Source organism: Electrona antarctica (genome assembly GCF_951216825.1).
Source record: "Electrona antarctica genome assembly, chromosome: 4".
Classification (NCBI taxonomy): Eukaryota; Metazoa; Chordata; class Actinopteri; order Myctophiformes; family Myctophidae; genus Electrona; species Electrona antarctica.
In genome coordinates, this window is record NC_136809.1 from 44,549,584 (window position 1) to 44,567,444 (window position 17,861).

Here is a 17,861-nt window from a genome sequence, read left to right on the forward strand (position 1 = left end):
ACTTTATATTTAGACTTGCAAGAGAGAAAGCTGATACTGTCTCTAACCCTACTGTTGACTGTGTTTGTGTGCGTGCTGCTTGTCCTCTGAGGTTAAACCTAATAGTTCACTCAATTTAATCTCATAGTGATGATGGTGCATGCACACACGTGCGTGAGGAGGAATGCAGCAATATGCCACTTGTATCTGGAATAGGCAAGCCAGAGGCCCAGATATACTGTATCCAGGCAGCAGCAGCTGACCAAACAATTTAAATCCATCCAAATCCCAGATATGTTAGATACTTAATAACTTTGCTCTGTTGTATGGGTGCCCACCGCCACCGTGCCTCGATCTATGGTGTGTGTATGTCTGCAAGCTTGTGTCTGTGTGTGCGTGGCGTGGGAGCGTGCGTGTGTGAGGGCGCCATGTGTTGTGTTGCTTGCGGCTCCCGGAAAAGCAATGGACGTCACTCACTGGCTGGCGTAAGGCGTTTTACCATATAGTACGCACGCACTCCGTTCGGGAAGGGATGAGTTCGTTGCTCAAGCTCAAGGTTCTGTAGGCTGCTAGTGCTATTAGAAGAGACACTTTAGTTTCTGGAAACGGTAACGGAAGAACTCTTGCCACACTTGTTTTTCACTTTTCTACGGACCACCATGACATGCACTTTAGACTTTACATGATCTAGCCTAAACTACAATTGTATGAATGGGATTGGGAACTACTGCGTCTGCGCTCAAGATCTGTTCTCCGTGGAATCTGGATTATGGAACTGGTGTGCGGCGTGTGCCATCATGGAATTTAAACCGTCGTGGATGTCTTGTTTTTTTTCTTCTCGCTGTATCACATTTAGGTCGATTTGAGTTTTAGGTTGGCAAAGTCGATCATTTCCAATAGAGCGAGTAGGCATTCACATGGCCCATTGTCCATTTTGGAGCATTTTTACGCACGGCCTTTCTATGGATGACATGACACATTCTCTAAACTTTCAGCACTTCTAAAGTTATGTTTTTCTTCTTCTCGTGTAACAATTACATTTAAGTTGCAAAACAGTTTGTTTTTACAACTCAGCTGACTGCTAGTGTTTAGGGGTGCTGTTAATAGAACCCCAGATCGTGTAACGCTCTCGCGCACTGGCACTGGGCCCAACTTGGACCGGTCACCACTCCATCTGTTTTGTGGATCCTATATCGCTGCCACCCGACAGTCAACCGCTGATATGATGCTGCTGCTGACCCCGGTCGTGCTGCTGCTCTGCCGCTTCGCCCTCTCTGTAGCCGGCCAAGGAGGTGCAGTCGACAGCGGCGGCTCCCACCATGACGACCACCGCGGATCATCATACAGCTTCCCCGGTGGAAGTACAATGTTCAGCCCTACAGGTAGGCCACTCACATTCAGTCCAGGTAGAGTTAAGAGTTGTGCCTCAAATTCAGTCACTGTCTGACATCTTTGGCTCACCTGGGGTGAGGCTAGCCCAAACATAGACTCTCGTAGAGGTTTTTTTTCGATTCTGACGAATCTTTCAACGAGAGTCTAAAAGACTTGGTCCCCTTTAAGAGGGCTCGTGTTTACGTTTGTGCCTCAAAATCACTCTTACCTTGTACAAATGCAAAATCTAAAATCTAAACCAGATTGCCCCACATGTCCGGCGGGTGTTCGGAAAACAATTACTTCCGTACCGACCGTAGTTTTCAATAAAAAAAATATTTTAATCCACTCCGTCCATACTAAAGTCCATACTCTGTCTCGGAATCTGGCGGCCATCTTGGTTTTCTCTCCATTGTAAATGCGCAACAGAACCCTGGCCACTAGGGGCGCGGCCAATGTTCTGTTGCGCATTTACAATGGAGGAGTATGGACGGAGTGGATTAAAATATTTTTTTTATTGAAAACTACGGTCGGTACGGAAGTAATTGTTTTCCGAACACCCGCCGGACATGTGGGGCAATCTGGATTAGATTTTAGATTTTGCATTTGTACAAGGTAAGAGTGATTTTGAGGCACAAACGTAAACACGAGCCCTCTTAAAGGGGACCAAGTCTTTTAGACTCTCGTAAAAACCTCTACGAGAGTCTAAATGTTTGGGCTAGGGTGAGGCAGATAGATAGCCTATAGGTCCCATGGGGACATGTAGCCTCAACGCCCTAACCCAATACACATATGGCGTGACTAGACGGCCCCCTGGGGCCTATAGTCTATATACACTCGGGCCCTTTCCATACTCTGTCAACACCGCGATGAAGTTAGTTGGTTTCAGGTTGAACTGATATTTGAACAACCGAGTTAACATCACCGATGAGATGAATGGTGCGTTCACACGTGCAAATGTAAAAGACGCAGTCTATCTAGTCTTGTCAATGGAAGCCAGCGACATGACGATGCAAAGACGCAATGATTATGTAGCAGTAGCTGCTCCAAATTATACTGTTAATTATACTCCCATTCGTATTTGCGTCTGACTGTGCACGCAACAAAAATGCTGGCCTCTGAGAAATGCATGTTCTATCAACAACCATGGCATTAATGCAGGCCAGGGCAGGCTAATTTTGGACTGCTGGTTTACCCAAATGTTTAGGCTAATAATCGATACAATAAATCTGTCAGTCTATTAGTCCAAGACAGGATTGATGTTCGTTCCATTCCATGGGCATGGGCCATGGCCATAATTGGTACAAAAAAAGGCTGCTTAATTTTAGAGGTGTTTGCTTGTAGGCCTACTTTATTTCCATTTCACTCTACTCCAGGCCTACCTACATTTCAGAGGAAAATATTGTAGGCTACTTTTTACTCCACTATTTTGCTTTAGCTGTTTTGCAGTTTGAGAATATTAATACAAATTATGAATCAATACATTATGATATATTGTATAATGTATAGGTTAAACTACCTATAAAGGCCTTAGTAAGTATGCGCAACCTTTTCCAGCTGCAACTTTAAAGTGGTGAACATGAGCACATTCATTATTAATAGTCAATAACATGATATACCGTGTATATTTCTGCAATGGGCATTCTAAGGGGTATATCTTTTACTACCATTTCAGTCAACTATCTCATGTTGTGGCATTTGTTTCAGAAATGTCATGGTTGTTTTGTTTACTTCTTTCTGCCCCCCCACCCCCACCCCCCAAAACATACTGTGACGCATTGAAACGCTTCAATCAAATTAGTGTTGGTCCATTTTACTGGATTAAATCATGTTAGCCTCTATACCACTTCAGTCTTGGGCTGAATTTAATCAAACGGTGGCCAAACTAATTGTCCCAGGGAAAGTGATTTGTTTATGTATGTAGGCCTACTTACAAGTTGAAGCTCTATATTCTGATTGTAATGGAGTCGATCTCTCCAGTTCTTTAGTAAACAGAAAATACATTTGCAGGTGGGTTGCCAATTTCATCCAATCAGGAGACTGTATCCATTTATCAGCTACAATTTGACAGTGTTCTAATTTTGTCTGATAATTTATTTGTGTCATGGCATGTTTATTATGTGTATTTTATGGGTTCTATCCTCGTGATTGAATAAAATGTGTATCTGACTTGAAAATGCATTTTCTGCTTACTAAACGTGGGCTGGAGAGACGGGGAGATCAGAATATAGAGATTTAACTCTTAACAAAAGAAAATCACTAATACTTCACCTTTAACCCTGTTGGCTGGCAGGGGGTCTTTAGCAACAGACCGTTGAACCACAATCCCTTTAACTGTATGAGTCACGGAGAAGGAAAACAACTCTTGACTCACCAAGAACATAGAATAGACTAGACTGGAGGGATGCTGGACATGGAATAGGCCTATAGCCTACCATACATTAGAGCAGTGGGTTGCAAGTTGCAACATTTTCATATAAAGGACACCCATTTCAAAATATTTTGTGACACAGACGGCCATATGCGAAGATATATGTTTAGTAAATATACTGTCCAGGGTTAGGGTTCTACTGTTCATTCATTCAACCTTTTATTTAAAATTCTGAGAGATCATTGAGATCATCATTTAGCCTACAATGATGCTGAGATTGATTACACATAGAAATAACATAACATCAAAGAAAGACAATATGTTGTCAATCACTTCAACATATTGCAAATGTTGACAGCAGAGCAATCACTTTAAAATGTTTCATATTGACACTAGCAATCACTGTGCATGAGTGTATTTAATTTAAGATCTTGTTGCAAGACGTTCTAAGAACCAGGTGCACCAATGCTGAAAGCAGTCATTCCAAGTTCAGATTTGGCAGAAGGACCAGCCAGTAGGCCTGTCTCATTATCATTAAGTATAACATTTGCGTCATTAATTTATTTATATTTAAGTTACTTGTTATATATGCCTTGTGCAATGTTTAATTACGAAGCCTTGAAGGGAAGCTGATTGAAAGTTCCAATGTTCAGTGCCAAAAAACACAATAAAATTGTTAATCGCAGTTATTTGTGTGACAATTAATCTGCAACTTAAATTAGTAATCGTGACAGCCCTACCAGCCAGAACAAGTTAGAATGTGACGAATGTTCTGACTTAACATGGATTAAATATATGGTGGTGATTTACTGATTTTCCAACCAGGCCTTTATACATGAAGAGGTGCCAACGATTATTGTCACCAGTTATAAATCTCAGAGCTGAGTGGTAAAATGAGTCCAGGGGCTTGAGTGTGGACTCCCCACAGTTTAAGCCTGTGATCTACTCTAGGCTGGACAAGAACTCCAGCCGAAAGTGTCAAATCAGAACTACAGGAAGTTCTGGTGGTATCCGGAGAACTCGCCAGTTTTCCGACTCGCCGCGGTTTAGTGCATTTTAGTTTTACTTCACCTTCATTTAAATTGCATTGAATTGAGAGAGAGAGAGAGAGAGAGGATAGTTGTTTAGAGTTAACACTAGAGGAAGTAGGAATGCTAAAAGTTTAAACACCAAAAGTACAGAAACAATGTAATTAATTAGTAAACAATATCCTGAAATGGTAGACCTACGTACTTATCATTGGTATTCACATACTCACCCTTTTATCATCATCTAGCTGCCCATTTAATTGCACAAAATAATTGGATCACTTTGGAAATTAACTATAACATCTGTGGGTTTGACACAATACACTGATGAAGACAGCATGTTAGCATAACGATGAAGACATTGATGAAGAATTTTCGCCAGCATCCGTTCTGATAGGCTCGACAGCATGTAGCCATGTATGCCTGTAGGTTACTTCCGGTTAGACGCTTTAGGCAGTTAGTAGTGCTTTTCCAGGCTTTATCTCCTCATGAGATGTAGATCAACCATGAACCATGCATAGTCTCATTGGGCTTCTATCCGGTGAAATCATATATCCCCGGACCATACTTTGAGAACCACTGAATTTAGAGTGCTCAGTCATCATATTACACTTGTAAACAGTAAACACCCATATACAGCAAATAGGTACAGTTAAGTATGCAAAACCTTTCAAATACCTGTCTAAGTGAAGTGTGGTAAAATAATTTAGACCAAATAATGTACTGATAACTTAAGTGATAAATATACAGTATATTTATTTTAGCTATGGTTACAATGTCCTAGGTAGGTGGCCGCTCTTCAGAGTAAAAAAGGTCAAGAGTAAGAGTAAACGTTCATGGTGCAGTCATATTGGGGACTGCGCATTAGTCCGACATCCTGTTAGTCCGACTACTTGGCCGGTTAAGACTCACCGTGTGGCTTCCGTGTGTTAGGGTTTGAGTTAGGGTTAGTATGGGTCGGACTAATGAGCGGTCGGAACAATGACAAGTTACCGTCATAATTTGGGATGAACGACTAAAAAAATTAGAACCTCCAATCCTTCCTTCCATTTACCAGTGCAAATCAACAGAGGGGCAAAAATCCTTACTACTAGGGGGCACGGTGGCACAGTCGGTAGTGCTGTCGCCTCACAGCTAGAAGGTCCTGGGTTCGATTCCCGCTGGGGACGCTGGGGGTGTGATCTCTCCTCCACGTCATCAGTGCACATACCCGAGTGGAGTTTACATGTTCTCCCCGTGTCCCCTAGGGACACGTCATCAGTGCACATACCCGAGTGGAGTTTACGTGTCCCCCCGTGAAAATAAGCAGCTTGGACTCCTTATGCATAGAAGGAAGCATGAGGTCAGTCCACTGCCCTCCCCAGGTTGGCAGAGGAAGTGTAGCGCCCAGGATTACATTAGATAATTGACACTGGGTGAAAATGGGTTGCAAAATCGTGGGATAAAAATGTAAGAAAGAAACTCCTTACTCTATGGATTCTAAGCTGAATGGACAATTTTTACAGTCAGTAAAAGTCAGTATTTTTATTATTTTTGCAATAAACATCCATACGTGTAGATCATTCTCATCCTGAGCAGGTTCAGGCTGTAAAAAGAAAAGGTTCTGTTAACCCATTACAAACAGGAAAGCATCTGTCACTTATATAACATCACAATCATTTTAAGCACTTTAACCATTCTTTTATACTTGGCTATTCAAAAATAGCAGATCTACAATCTCATAGCACTAGATCTGCTATTTTTGAAAAACATCTATTTTGCAAATCCTTTCATGGCTAGAATGTGACTGATGCGCAAATGTTGCCTTTCCCCTGGACCTTGCAGACCCATGCATGATGGTGTCTCCACACTGCATGAGCGAGGCGGACCGCTACAGCCTGGAGGCTCTGAGGAACATCCACCAGATGATGGACGATGACCAGGACGGAGGCATCGAAGTGGAGGAGAGTGTGGAGGTACACAAACCTTAACGTGTGTGTGTGTGTGTGTGTGTGTGTGTGTGTGTGTGTGTGTGTGTGTGTGTGTGTGTGTGTGTGTGTGTGTGTGTGTGTGTGTGTGTGTGTGTGTGTGTGTGTGTGTGTGTGTGTGTGTGTGTGTGTGTGTGTGTGTGTGTGTGTGTGTGTGTGTGTGTGTGTGTGTGTGTGTGTGTGTGTGGCCGTGTGCATATGAACGTGTGCTTTTCATAGACGTGTGTTTGTGTGCTGTGGAAGCGTGTTATGGGGCTGACAGAGAGGAAAATAATACAGGAAAACAGATGTATGACAACAGGTGCTATGATTTGATCCCACAATTTGAATGCTAGGATAGCAACAGAGTAATCCTGCTTTTACACCTGACATTTGTTTTGAGGCTCCAGACCAGATTTATTCATAATCATTTAAAGTCCTTGAAAAATGCTTGAACTGGCATTTGCAGTTTTCATTATTTGGATAAAACAATGAACAGAAAAAGAAAAGACAATGAATAAATTACATTTTGTTTCTTTTTGCTGTCTCTAAGGAAAAGAGAAGTGTGATAAATAATGTGCTGCTGGAAATATCATAATATGCCCTTAAGATATGAGTGAATAATCGCTGTACGGCAAATATTTTCAGCTCACATGGCAGACCAGACGTAAAAGTGTACTTGAAGTTGACGTGTTAAATTAGTGAACCAGTGTAAGTCAGTGAGACAAAAATATAACTGCGTTAAGATTTGTCCAGTTGTTAGATGGTCAAACCAACTCTAGCTACAGAAGTTTGGCCATTTGGCTATGAAAGTGGATGCCTCAGTTTAACTCACACGTGCAAAATTGATGTATCCGTGCATGTGGACATGCAATTTGATATTTTTGCATCTTTTGGTTCCCGTCCAGAGTGATTAAGTGTTTCCACCCAGAGTGTGAATGGACCTCTAGTTATAAGTAGGTTTGGTTGTAAACTCAGAATTCCAGGAGGTTATGACGCTGCTCCAGAATGTCTTCCATAGGATACACTATCCCACGGCTCGGGTTGCGGTAACCATAGAGACGTGAAGGGAGGGGCCAGAGTTCCTCCGAAGACAGCCATTAGGTTTTCTACAGCCATCACATGAAGACTCCATTTACAGCCAAGGACACATTCCCAAAACACACCCCGGGAGCCTCCCTGTGCACACGTACTCACAAGTGCACACGCACTTATACACAGCAGTGGTTCAGAAACTCTTTAATTTCAACGACCCCCACATGAATATGGGGACTTATTCCCCACAATGGAAATACGTTGCACGGCTTTCTTGTGTTTGTATCCTTGACGTTTCTCCAATGAACATTATACATCTATACATCATTCTTTTATGATAATAAATAAAATAAAATACACAACATGATTATACATCAATGAATGCTGAATTAGCGTGGGGTAGATCCACTATTTTCCCACATCGAAACATGGGAACAAAAAGAATCGTAATCTTACCACACCTGACACTAACGAAGGCCGGATAGCCGAAACGTTTGTCCGTTCTTAAGACATGGATAAATAAAATAAACTAACTCTGAGGCACTCTGAGTGCGACCCATAAAATCTTGCAACCGCTAATTTATTTTGAATACTGAGTCGAGTATCTGTTCGGCTAATGTTGTCCCTCTGTGACCTCTAGCCTTATGTATTGAATTTGTATGGCTGATGAAGACTTTGACACCCCTCTCTCTCTCTCTCTCTCTCTCTCTCTCTCTGTGCCTGTCACTGTCTGTCTCTTTCTGTCTGTCATGTAGTTCATCATTGAGGACATGAAGCAACAGCAGACCAACAAACACAGCCACTTGCACAGAGAAGATCAACATATCACGGTAGAGGAGCTCTGGAGAGGATGGAAGACGTCTGAAGGTGTGTGTGTGCGTGCGTGCGTGCGCTGGTATCTTTATGAGAACCAATTGTCCTCACAATAGACATTTTGGGAAAGTTATGAAAGTTGCCTCAGACATTTTTCTAGTCCTCACTTTTCAAGAGGCTGTTTTAGGGTTTCAGGGTTAAAATATAAAAAGAACCACCGCTCATCCGCTGAAAAAACTTAAGTGAGGTGCTGGAGCCACAAAGGGAACATGAGAAAAATAAATGGAAGCTCCGCACACTCAGATCTGCGCCCAATCAATGTATTTATTTAGCAAGCTTTCGGTCTACTGACCTTCTTCAGGCAAGGGTTTAAGGGTTAGGGTTTCAGGGTTGAAATTATAACCTCTAACCTCTAGTGTCAGAGGTTATAATATTTATAACCTTTGACACTAGAGGTTAGAGGTTATAATTATAATAATGTAATTAATAGAAATCAGTAGAATATACAGCAATAAAAGGATGGTGTGTGTGTGTGTGTGTGTGTGTGTGTGTGTGTGTGTGTGTGTGTGTGTGTGTGTGTGTGTGTGTGTGTGTGTGTGTGTGTGTGTGTGTGTGTGTGTGTGTGTGTGTGTGTGTGTGTGTGTGTGTGTGTGTGTGTGTGTGTGTGTGTGTGTGTGTGTGTGTGTGTGTGTGTGTGTGTGTGTGTGTGTGTGTGTGTGTGTGTGTGTGTGTGTGTGTTGATAGTTGTCGATAGTCAGGGAAAGGTAAGCATGAAACTGTGTCTCTGACTGTCCAAAGTATTCAGCAATTGCCTCTCACACTTCCATCTCTCACGTGGCTTTCCCTTGTGGTTTCTCCTCTCAGTTCATAACTGGACTCAAGAGGATGTGCTTCGCTGGCTAAAGGATTTCGTGGAGTTGCCACAGTACGAAAGGAACTTCAAGGACTTCAGGGTCAATGGAAACACCCTCCCCAGGTGAGGGCTACAATATGGCCAGTTCACATTTGAATAGTAATTTTAATTTATGATACTAATTCAGGTAGAGTACTTTCCGATACTTGAACTAGTACTAATCGGCTCCAAAATACTGATACAGTCATGCAATGTTTCATACCGGTATACTTTAAATGTAGGTCTACGTTACGTATGTATCGTAAGGTAGAAGTGTAATAGTTCCCAGGGGGAAGATTGGTTGGGCAGCATGGTTACTATTCATCACTTGTTTGTGTGTAGGATTGCAGCCCAAGAACCTTCATTCCTGAGCGGCCTCCTCAAGGTCCAGGACCACAGAGACAAACAGAAGCTTAGCATCAAAGCTCTGGACGTGGTGCTGTTTGGACCACCCACACGTAAGGAGAACACCACTCTAACTTCTTCACCGTCTGCCCATCAACCACCATTTAATCAGTTCCCATTTAGTCTGGCTTTACCTGCCTGTCCTCTGTCTGTGGCTTTTCCTCACTCTGTTAAAAATGGGCCGGTTTGTTTCGATTAAAAAAAGAAAAGTTACACGGTGGGGTTTTAAACTACTGGTTCTTGAATTTGAATGTATAGCGCACACATTGACACAACTTCCATTAGCAAAAGTCTTCATCTAAAATGAAGTTGAATTCCTGACCTGTTCCCCTGTTATATGTGTAGGTCCTCCTCACAACTACATGAAGGACCTGCTGCTGGTAGTGTCTGTGCTGATGGGAGTGGGAGGCTGCTGGTTTGCTCAGGCCCAGAGCAAGTCCAGCAAGATCCACATCACCAAGATGATGAAGGACCTGGAGAGTCTACAGACCGCCGAACTGAGCCTCCGAGAGCTGCAGGAGCAGTGAGTTTATACTGTCGTGCACTGTTTCCCAAACTCTGGGTCGGGGCCCATTTGTGTGTCGCGGACACTTTAAATGGGTCCATTCATTTTTTTTAGTTCCCTACATTTTGTTTTGAATTATTTCAAAACATTAAAAAAAAAAAAAAACATTCCCAAAATGAGCTAAATCTTTCGTGAATTAAAAACAAATTCAATGTTTTTTGTTTTGTTTTTTTCAGTAATTCCATGAAGAAATAATTCCATTACTTAGAAAACAAATGTTTATGTAGTAGTGAAAATAGCCGAACTACAAGCTCACAATGTGGTGCGGAGCCACTAGCGACACTAATTTGGGGTCCCGGGGAGACATAAAATTTCTCTTTTGGCCCACGGGCTAAATAGTTTGTGAATCACTGCTGTAGTGTGTGCGTTGGTGCACTGTGCACTCCAAATAATTGTTGTGATTGTGTTAGGCTGGAGCAAGCCCAGGAGGAGAAGCGCAACGTGGCCGAGGAGAAGCAGAACCTGGAGGAGAAGATGAGAGACGAGATCATGGGGGCCCAGGAGGAGGCCCACCGCTTCCACCAGCTGAGACGGGGAGCAGTCAGTGAGCTCAGCCGGCTCCGATACGCAGAGGAGGAGCTGGAGCAGGTAGCCATACTATAGTGTGTAGAGCGTCGAGCACTCATTCCCACACACTGGGTCGGGGACCCATGTTTAGGTCGCGGGACCCATTTTCATGGGTTGCATTATTTCTAAATATTAGAAATTCACAACTTTTCATCAATCAATAAATATAATTAAAAGGCAGGTACTTGAAGTCCTAGCTGACCTTTGGCTGGTGTGTTATGCCCCAGGTTCGAGGAGCTCTCAAACAGGCAGAGAAAGACATGCACGCCAGCTGGTCTGCAACAGAAGCCCTCCAGTTGTGGCTGCAGTTGACCCATGAGGTAGAGGTCCAGTACTACAACATCAAGAAGCACGGAGCTGAGCTGCAACTGGGCGTTGCCAAAGAAGAGGTAATGGACTGTCTGTCTGTCTGTCTGTCTGTCTGATATATATAGGTAGTATTATATGTATCTGTATTCTATTTGTGTATTTATGTATGAATCTACTTGCTTTAGTCTATGAAGTGAGAGGCTGACATGTGTCCTTATGTCTTGAATCCAGGCAGAGAAGATCAAGAAGAAGAGGAGTTCATTTCTTGGGACACTCCATGTGGCTCACAGTTCCTCCCTGGATCAGGTGGACCACAAGATACTGGAGGCAAAGTAAGTCGGACCGTTGAGTGTGTCGGACCCCCCCCCCCCCCCACATTTTTCACACGTTTATGACTGTTTCCTCCAATACTTCCCACTGGTGAAGCCTTGTAAAACAACAATTGTTCTGTGATTGTTGAACAACAGGTCTGTGCACCCCTGTTTTATGAATGCTTCCTACGCCCCGCAGAAACTCCCTGTCCGAGGTGACGGCCTGCCTTCGAGAGCGCCTCCATCGCTGGCAGCAGATCGAACGCATTTGTGGCTTGTACCTCATCAGGAACGCCGGTCTGGCAAACCTCACAACCAAGCTCTACTCGGACCCCAACGTTCTGTGCTTCGCCAGGGTAGCTCAGCCGTCTTACTCAGGCCACAGCTCCGACCATGGATCCATGGAGGATCTGTTCGAAGACCCCGGGTCTCCCATTATACCACAGGTGCCAGGTGGGTAACACTAATGACAGTTAAAGTGATGCCAGCGATGAAAATCTTCATTTCACACTTTATTGAGGGGCACTAGCCCCTCCTATACTCAGCTATTAGTGTAGATTCCCATTCACAATGAATGGAGAATTTTACGTCATAAATTTACGCAAATCGGCTTAGTGTCTATTTTTGTCCTACACAAACATTAAATTCCCATTGACAATGAATAGTGTCTATTTTACGTGTCTTTTTTTACTCCAGTTCCACCAATGAAGCGCTCCCCGCGGACTCAGGGTTCCGCCAGTTGCCGTTCACGCCGCTCAGGGGTCGTGACCCAGCCCTCAATCTCTACGATCTCTTCTGACCCTGACCTTCTGGTCCCCATGCGATCCCCGCTCCCCTGCTTTGAGGAAGAGGATGCCATGTTCATCTACAGCCAGAAGAGAAAGTGCGTACTGCAGGCTTTTTGGGACCAATATGTCTCGCTGTTAAATGGGCTATATGCACCCACGCCATTTTGGAAAGAACTTGGGCCCCTTCCCTACTTCCTTCCCTACCGATGATACTAATGAAGGGTCTTTTCCATTCTGGTCAAACAGAGTCAGGGTGCTGCTATTGCGCATGTTGACTCACTAGAAACACTCTGCTACACCAGTGGGTCTCAAAGTGCCCTTGAGTGGATTCCAAATGGCCCCGTATGGGTGTATAATTGAGAGTGTACAAATGCAAATAATGCAAATACAAATGCAAATAATGGAACCAAATGTACCCTTACGGGTCCATTTGGTTCCATTATTTGCACACTCAGTGTGCAGTGGTTCTCAAACGTTCTAATAGGGGATTCACACTGAGACGGACTGAGTCCGTTTGATTTGAACCCTTCCTGAATACGGTTGCCTGGTCCCCGCTGGCCATGATTCACATTTGCCGAGATTGTGGACTAAGGGGCTTTGGGAGACAGAAAATGTCATGTCACAGAAGACACTTTCAGAGTTTAGAGCAAATAATAAAGTTTGGCTGTGTTGATATTGTCTTGAGTTATAATAATAACATAACAATACACAACTAAAGCAGTGTGCGCTGATGGTCTTAAACAGTGCAATGTAACTTTGTCCCGTTTCCGGGCACGGTACGCATCATTCACACTACCACAACATCTGCAAAGTGGTCCCAAGTGCGCACCCGGGAGGCCGTGACCATAGTGTGAATCCCCTATTAATGGAACAGAGCCTTAATTAGTATCATTGGTAACACCTGTGAAGGAAGTAGTAAGAGTTATTCTGTGTGCATATAGCCTATTATATGCTTTTAACTACAGCATTGCCGTGTTGTAATGGTTGCTGTACACAGATACTCATCTTAAATTCCTTCCTCTTTTCGTTCTCTCCTATTCTTGTCATCGACAGAGACTCCCCGGAGATGTTCCCTGACACAGACTTCATGCCTGCTGCTTCTGTTAAAAGTCTAAAGTTACCCACAACCTCCGCCATTGACCTGTCCTCTCGCAAGTTCTATCGTGATGAGATGGAGGTGGATTCCATTGAATCTCCTGTGCGTAAGACCTCTGCGGAGGAGACGGAAGCTTCTGCAGATGTTGCCAGCAGGAAGATGGTGAGAGATAAATCTATAGAAGCTACAGATTCTCCATTCACAGTGGTATCCAGGGAGGAGACTTTGATGGATACTGTCGCAAAGAATATATACGCAGATAGACGTGATTTATCATTGGATGTTGACAGAATGATGCTTCGTAATGAATTAGACACACCAGTAAATATGGTTAAAAGAAAATTATCCCGAAGCACGATGGGGGGTTCGATGGACACTGCCTCAAGAAAGATGCTCCGAGATGAGTTTGAGCTTCCATTTGACCCACTATCCAGGAGGATGACCAGAGATCCAAAGGGAATGTCTATGGACGCAGGTTCTAGAAACTTTGGTTGGGAAAAAGGAGAACAACAACAACTCGATTCTCCTATGAGAGCGTCATGGGACATAGTGACTGAGAGTGCTTCAATCCCAACCAGAAGGTTATCTAGAGATGAACAGGAGTATTGTACAGATAGCCTCTGCAGAACTATGCTACCCAGAGAGAAACCGGAAGCACTCCTAGATCTCTCTTCACGTAACGTCTTTAGAGAGATGCAGGAGTTGGGCTTAGAACCCCCGGCAAACAGGAGACTATTGAGGGATGAAGTTGACATGCCCACCACTTCTCTGGGATTAAGAATCTCCACAGAGACGATTGTTGAGAGTTCCTTTGACACACCTACAGGAAAGATCTCCTGTGACAGAGTTGACGACGACGTTGCGATGGAAATTCCTATGTCGAGGGTGCTGAGGGAGGACTTTGCAGCATCTGAATCAAGTTCAGCTCCGGGTCGTACTGGACAGCCCGACCTCACCATGACCTCTGAGCTTTTCACCTCCGGCCCGTTGAGCCAGCTTGTATACGATGGAATCCTGGAGAAGTCTTGCATGTCCATGGCTGCCACCCCGACTGGCCTGTCTGTCTCGACACCCAACCTGCCCCAGAGCGTAATGAGGGGAGAGGTGGAGCCACCACTACCACTGCAAATGTTTGCCAAACCATCTGTCAATACATCACCCCCTGAGAAAAGAGTGGAAAAGAGCAAAGATAAAGAAAAGGGCAAGAAGTCTTCAAAACTCAAGAGCCTGTTTAAAAAGAAAAAAGATTCAGCCACAGAAAGGCTTCAAAGTGGTCTCCAGAAACTCTGAATCCGAGCTGGGATTAACCTTGTTGGAGTATGTCACATGAAAAGGGACATGACAATGTGCCGAAAGACATAATCTTGAACATGGAATTATGACTCAGAATTATTATTTTTTTAAGTCGGTGCTGTTTGTAATCATGTCGCATCAAATGTCTGAAATGACAATCAAAACACCATGGATGCACTGTGGAAAGAAGAGCATGATGCATGCAACTGGGCACAACATTTAGTCTGTCTGAAACACACAGACGTTTTATTCGATGGAATGTTTTTTGGAAACATAAGAAAACCCGCTGGGGGAAATCCAGTTTCAGCTTCACCCAGCTGATGGCTGTTCGGTAGTGTTGGGCAAAACAGTTCATATCAGTGAACGAACGATTTTGTTCATGTTCACGGCAATGATCCGTTCAACTGATTCGCTCACGTTCAACGTTCAATTCTGCTTCCGGTCCCGGCGGAGCACATGAGCTATTATAGCATGCAACTGTGTCCAACCGATGCCACTGACTTGACAGACTGCACAGAAACACAGCACAGCCCTTGGAACCCTATGTATATACTAGGACCATGCCTATTTCTTTCTTTTGATACGTTAACACTATCTGTCTTTTGTCCAGGAACAACAGTAGGCTTTATTTCCTTTATTTCAATTAAAATAGCAATACGCATGCCTGTCTATTGTCTAGAGAAAAACCTTGTCTGTATGTGTCTGATGGTCTGTCCATCGCGGGAGGAACATCCTGCCCGTCCTGTGTGCGCGTGTGTGGGCGGGGGGGGTGAACGGCATGAACGAAAGCGCGAACGTAGCGGTTTAAAACGTTTACGGCAAAGAACTAGTTCTTATGAACGAATCGATCATGAATGACACCACTGTTCAGATTCCCATGATAAGTTATCAAAGGGAGCTGTAAGGGGTTAGTGTCTTGCTCTGGGGAGACATGTACAGCGTGTATACCGAGGGAGAGAACCACTGATGATGGCCTCTCTTCCCACCAAGCTACGGACACTAACCAAGTGGGATGTGAAATTTAATTGAAAGTGATTTATGTTTTTATATGATATATTTTATATGAAGATACAGTTTTGTCTCAGTTGAGTCTTACATTGACATAGGATAGGTGCCATGCCTTTTATTAGAGAGACTTACGTTGCAATATATGTCTGGTTGAAGCAAACCGTTTTTGAAGAGGTGTTTTTCTGTTTAACAGAAATAGAACTTAAAATGTGATTTTAGTCCTTTTAATGTTGGGAAATTGTATTTGGAAAGAGCTGTGTTATTTAGTCTAATTGAATACTTGTTTTTTTAACATCTGTAAGGCATAATCATGTTTATAAAACGTTTGCTTAGTAAATTTATTGAGCTTTGTTTGGTTCAGAGAGAGCAGTATAGGTAATTAAGTAATAGCCTGCAGCTTATCTTTGACTTAAAAGCATTTGGAGTGGTTATGATTTTGAATGAGCATTGAATTGAATTTATATCATATTAATCAGTCCTTTAGATCTCCTAATGATAATGTTTTTGGTTTGCTTATTTATTTATTTATTTTTGACTCTGTCTTTTGAGTCTTAAAAGCAAAGCCATTGCAACATAAGGTTTTCCGCTGGAGGATGTGCACTGAATTATAATAATAATTAATATTATTATTTTATAGCAGGTCTGCTGATATCTCATGACTGCTCATGATAACTTTGGAATAAAAAATGGAGATGTTGGAGAATATTATGAGATCTTGAACTATGACATTTAAAAAATACTCATTGTTGTCCCCAGTAGAGGACAATGGGTTTGTAGTTGTGATCACATAATTCATAGTATGACAATTAATAGGCGTCTTGTTTTTTCCAACTTTGCTTCACAGAGATAAGCAATCAAAATTACACCGAACACCGGGTATATTAATGCTGGAAAAGTATTATTATTATGAATCCCCCCCTCCCAAGCACGCACACACAATTTAAAAAATACACATAGGCTAACAAAGTTATTTCAGAGAACGCATAAAGAAACTAATATAACAATATAAAAGCAAAAGACTGCGTGCATACATTTAGGTTTCGGTTTTCCGTGGAACCTTCAAATTAAGGATTTCACTGAAAAATGCTAGCAGTTAAGTGAGAATGAATGAATTAATACCTGGCAGTGAGTGTGTTAATTAAACATTCTCCCGAATTTATGATAATGTTTATTTTTATTTGGAAACCTTTACATTTATGAATGCATCCAGCAAGGCATCACAATACAATTAGTCCTAATGTGTTGATTCCACAACCGGTTGATATTGGTTGATACTCGTATCGGAAATTAGGAGTTGGACAATATCAGGAATCCCTTTCCCTACATTTTTAAGTGGATGCCTAAAGTAGACCCATACAGTATATAATAGCATAACAGAGTGAAGACAATACTTCTGCTGCAGCGATGGCTGTTTGCTATATGTGACTTAATAATCGTGCCACTAGGGGTCAGCTCAGGCTCATTAGCAACGCATACATCAGGGCTGCTCTGTTCCAATTCTTCTCTTATTAACAGTATGTATACATGCAAGGCCTTTGCAAGCAATTTAAAAATGAAATCTCTCTCTCTCTCTCTCTCTCTCTCTCTCTCTCTCTCTCTCTCTCTCTCTCTCTCTCTCTCTCTCTCTCACACACACACACACACACACACACATTTTGTCACAGAGATTGTCAGGTAACAGCTGTGGCATTTCAAATGACTTAATTACCGTATGTTTGCACATACCTGGAATATTTGTCAGATGACAATGGACTATTAATACAGCGCCTGGGTAGGGTGTCCGAAATCACTCCCTACTTTACAGTAAGTGCACCATTGTTTACTGGTGTCCAGTATAGTGATAATTTTACCATCTTAGTTATCCCACAATGCATTGTGAGAAGTAAACCCTATACTATAGGGTTTACTTTTCACAATGCATGATGGTGTATATATATATAGGGTTTACTTTTCACAATGCATGATGGTATATATATATATAGGGTTTACTTTTCACAATGCATAATGGTATATAGCCTATAGGGCCTATAGGCTATATACCATCATGCATTGTGAAAAGTAAACCCTTTATACCATCATGCATT

At 42.7% G+C, this 17,861-nt stretch overlaps 1 protein-coding gene across 1 annotated transcript; it reads left to right on the forward strand.

Annotated features, from left to right (window-relative positions):
* The first annotated feature begins 310 nt into the window (after positions 1 to 310).
* Positions 311 to 16,691, forward strand: LOC306921603 (stromal interaction molecule 2-like). The gene is made up of 12 exons (XM_079498808.1): positions 311 to 1,361; positions 6,574 to 6,704; positions 8,486 to 8,597; positions 9,408 to 9,519; positions 9,778 to 9,893; positions 10,186 to 10,363; positions 10,816 to 10,993; positions 11,200 to 11,361; positions 11,513 to 11,613; positions 11,792 to 12,045; positions 12,289 to 12,475; positions 13,434 to 16,691. The coding sequence occupies exons 1-12, from the start codon at positions 1,202 to 1,204 to the stop codon at positions 14,764 to 14,766; spliced, it is 3,024 nt and encodes a 1,007-aa protein (XP_079354934.1). The 5' UTR covers positions 311 to 1,201; the 3' UTR covers positions 14,767 to 16,691.
* Positions 16,692 to 17,861: the final 1,170 nt, after the last annotated feature.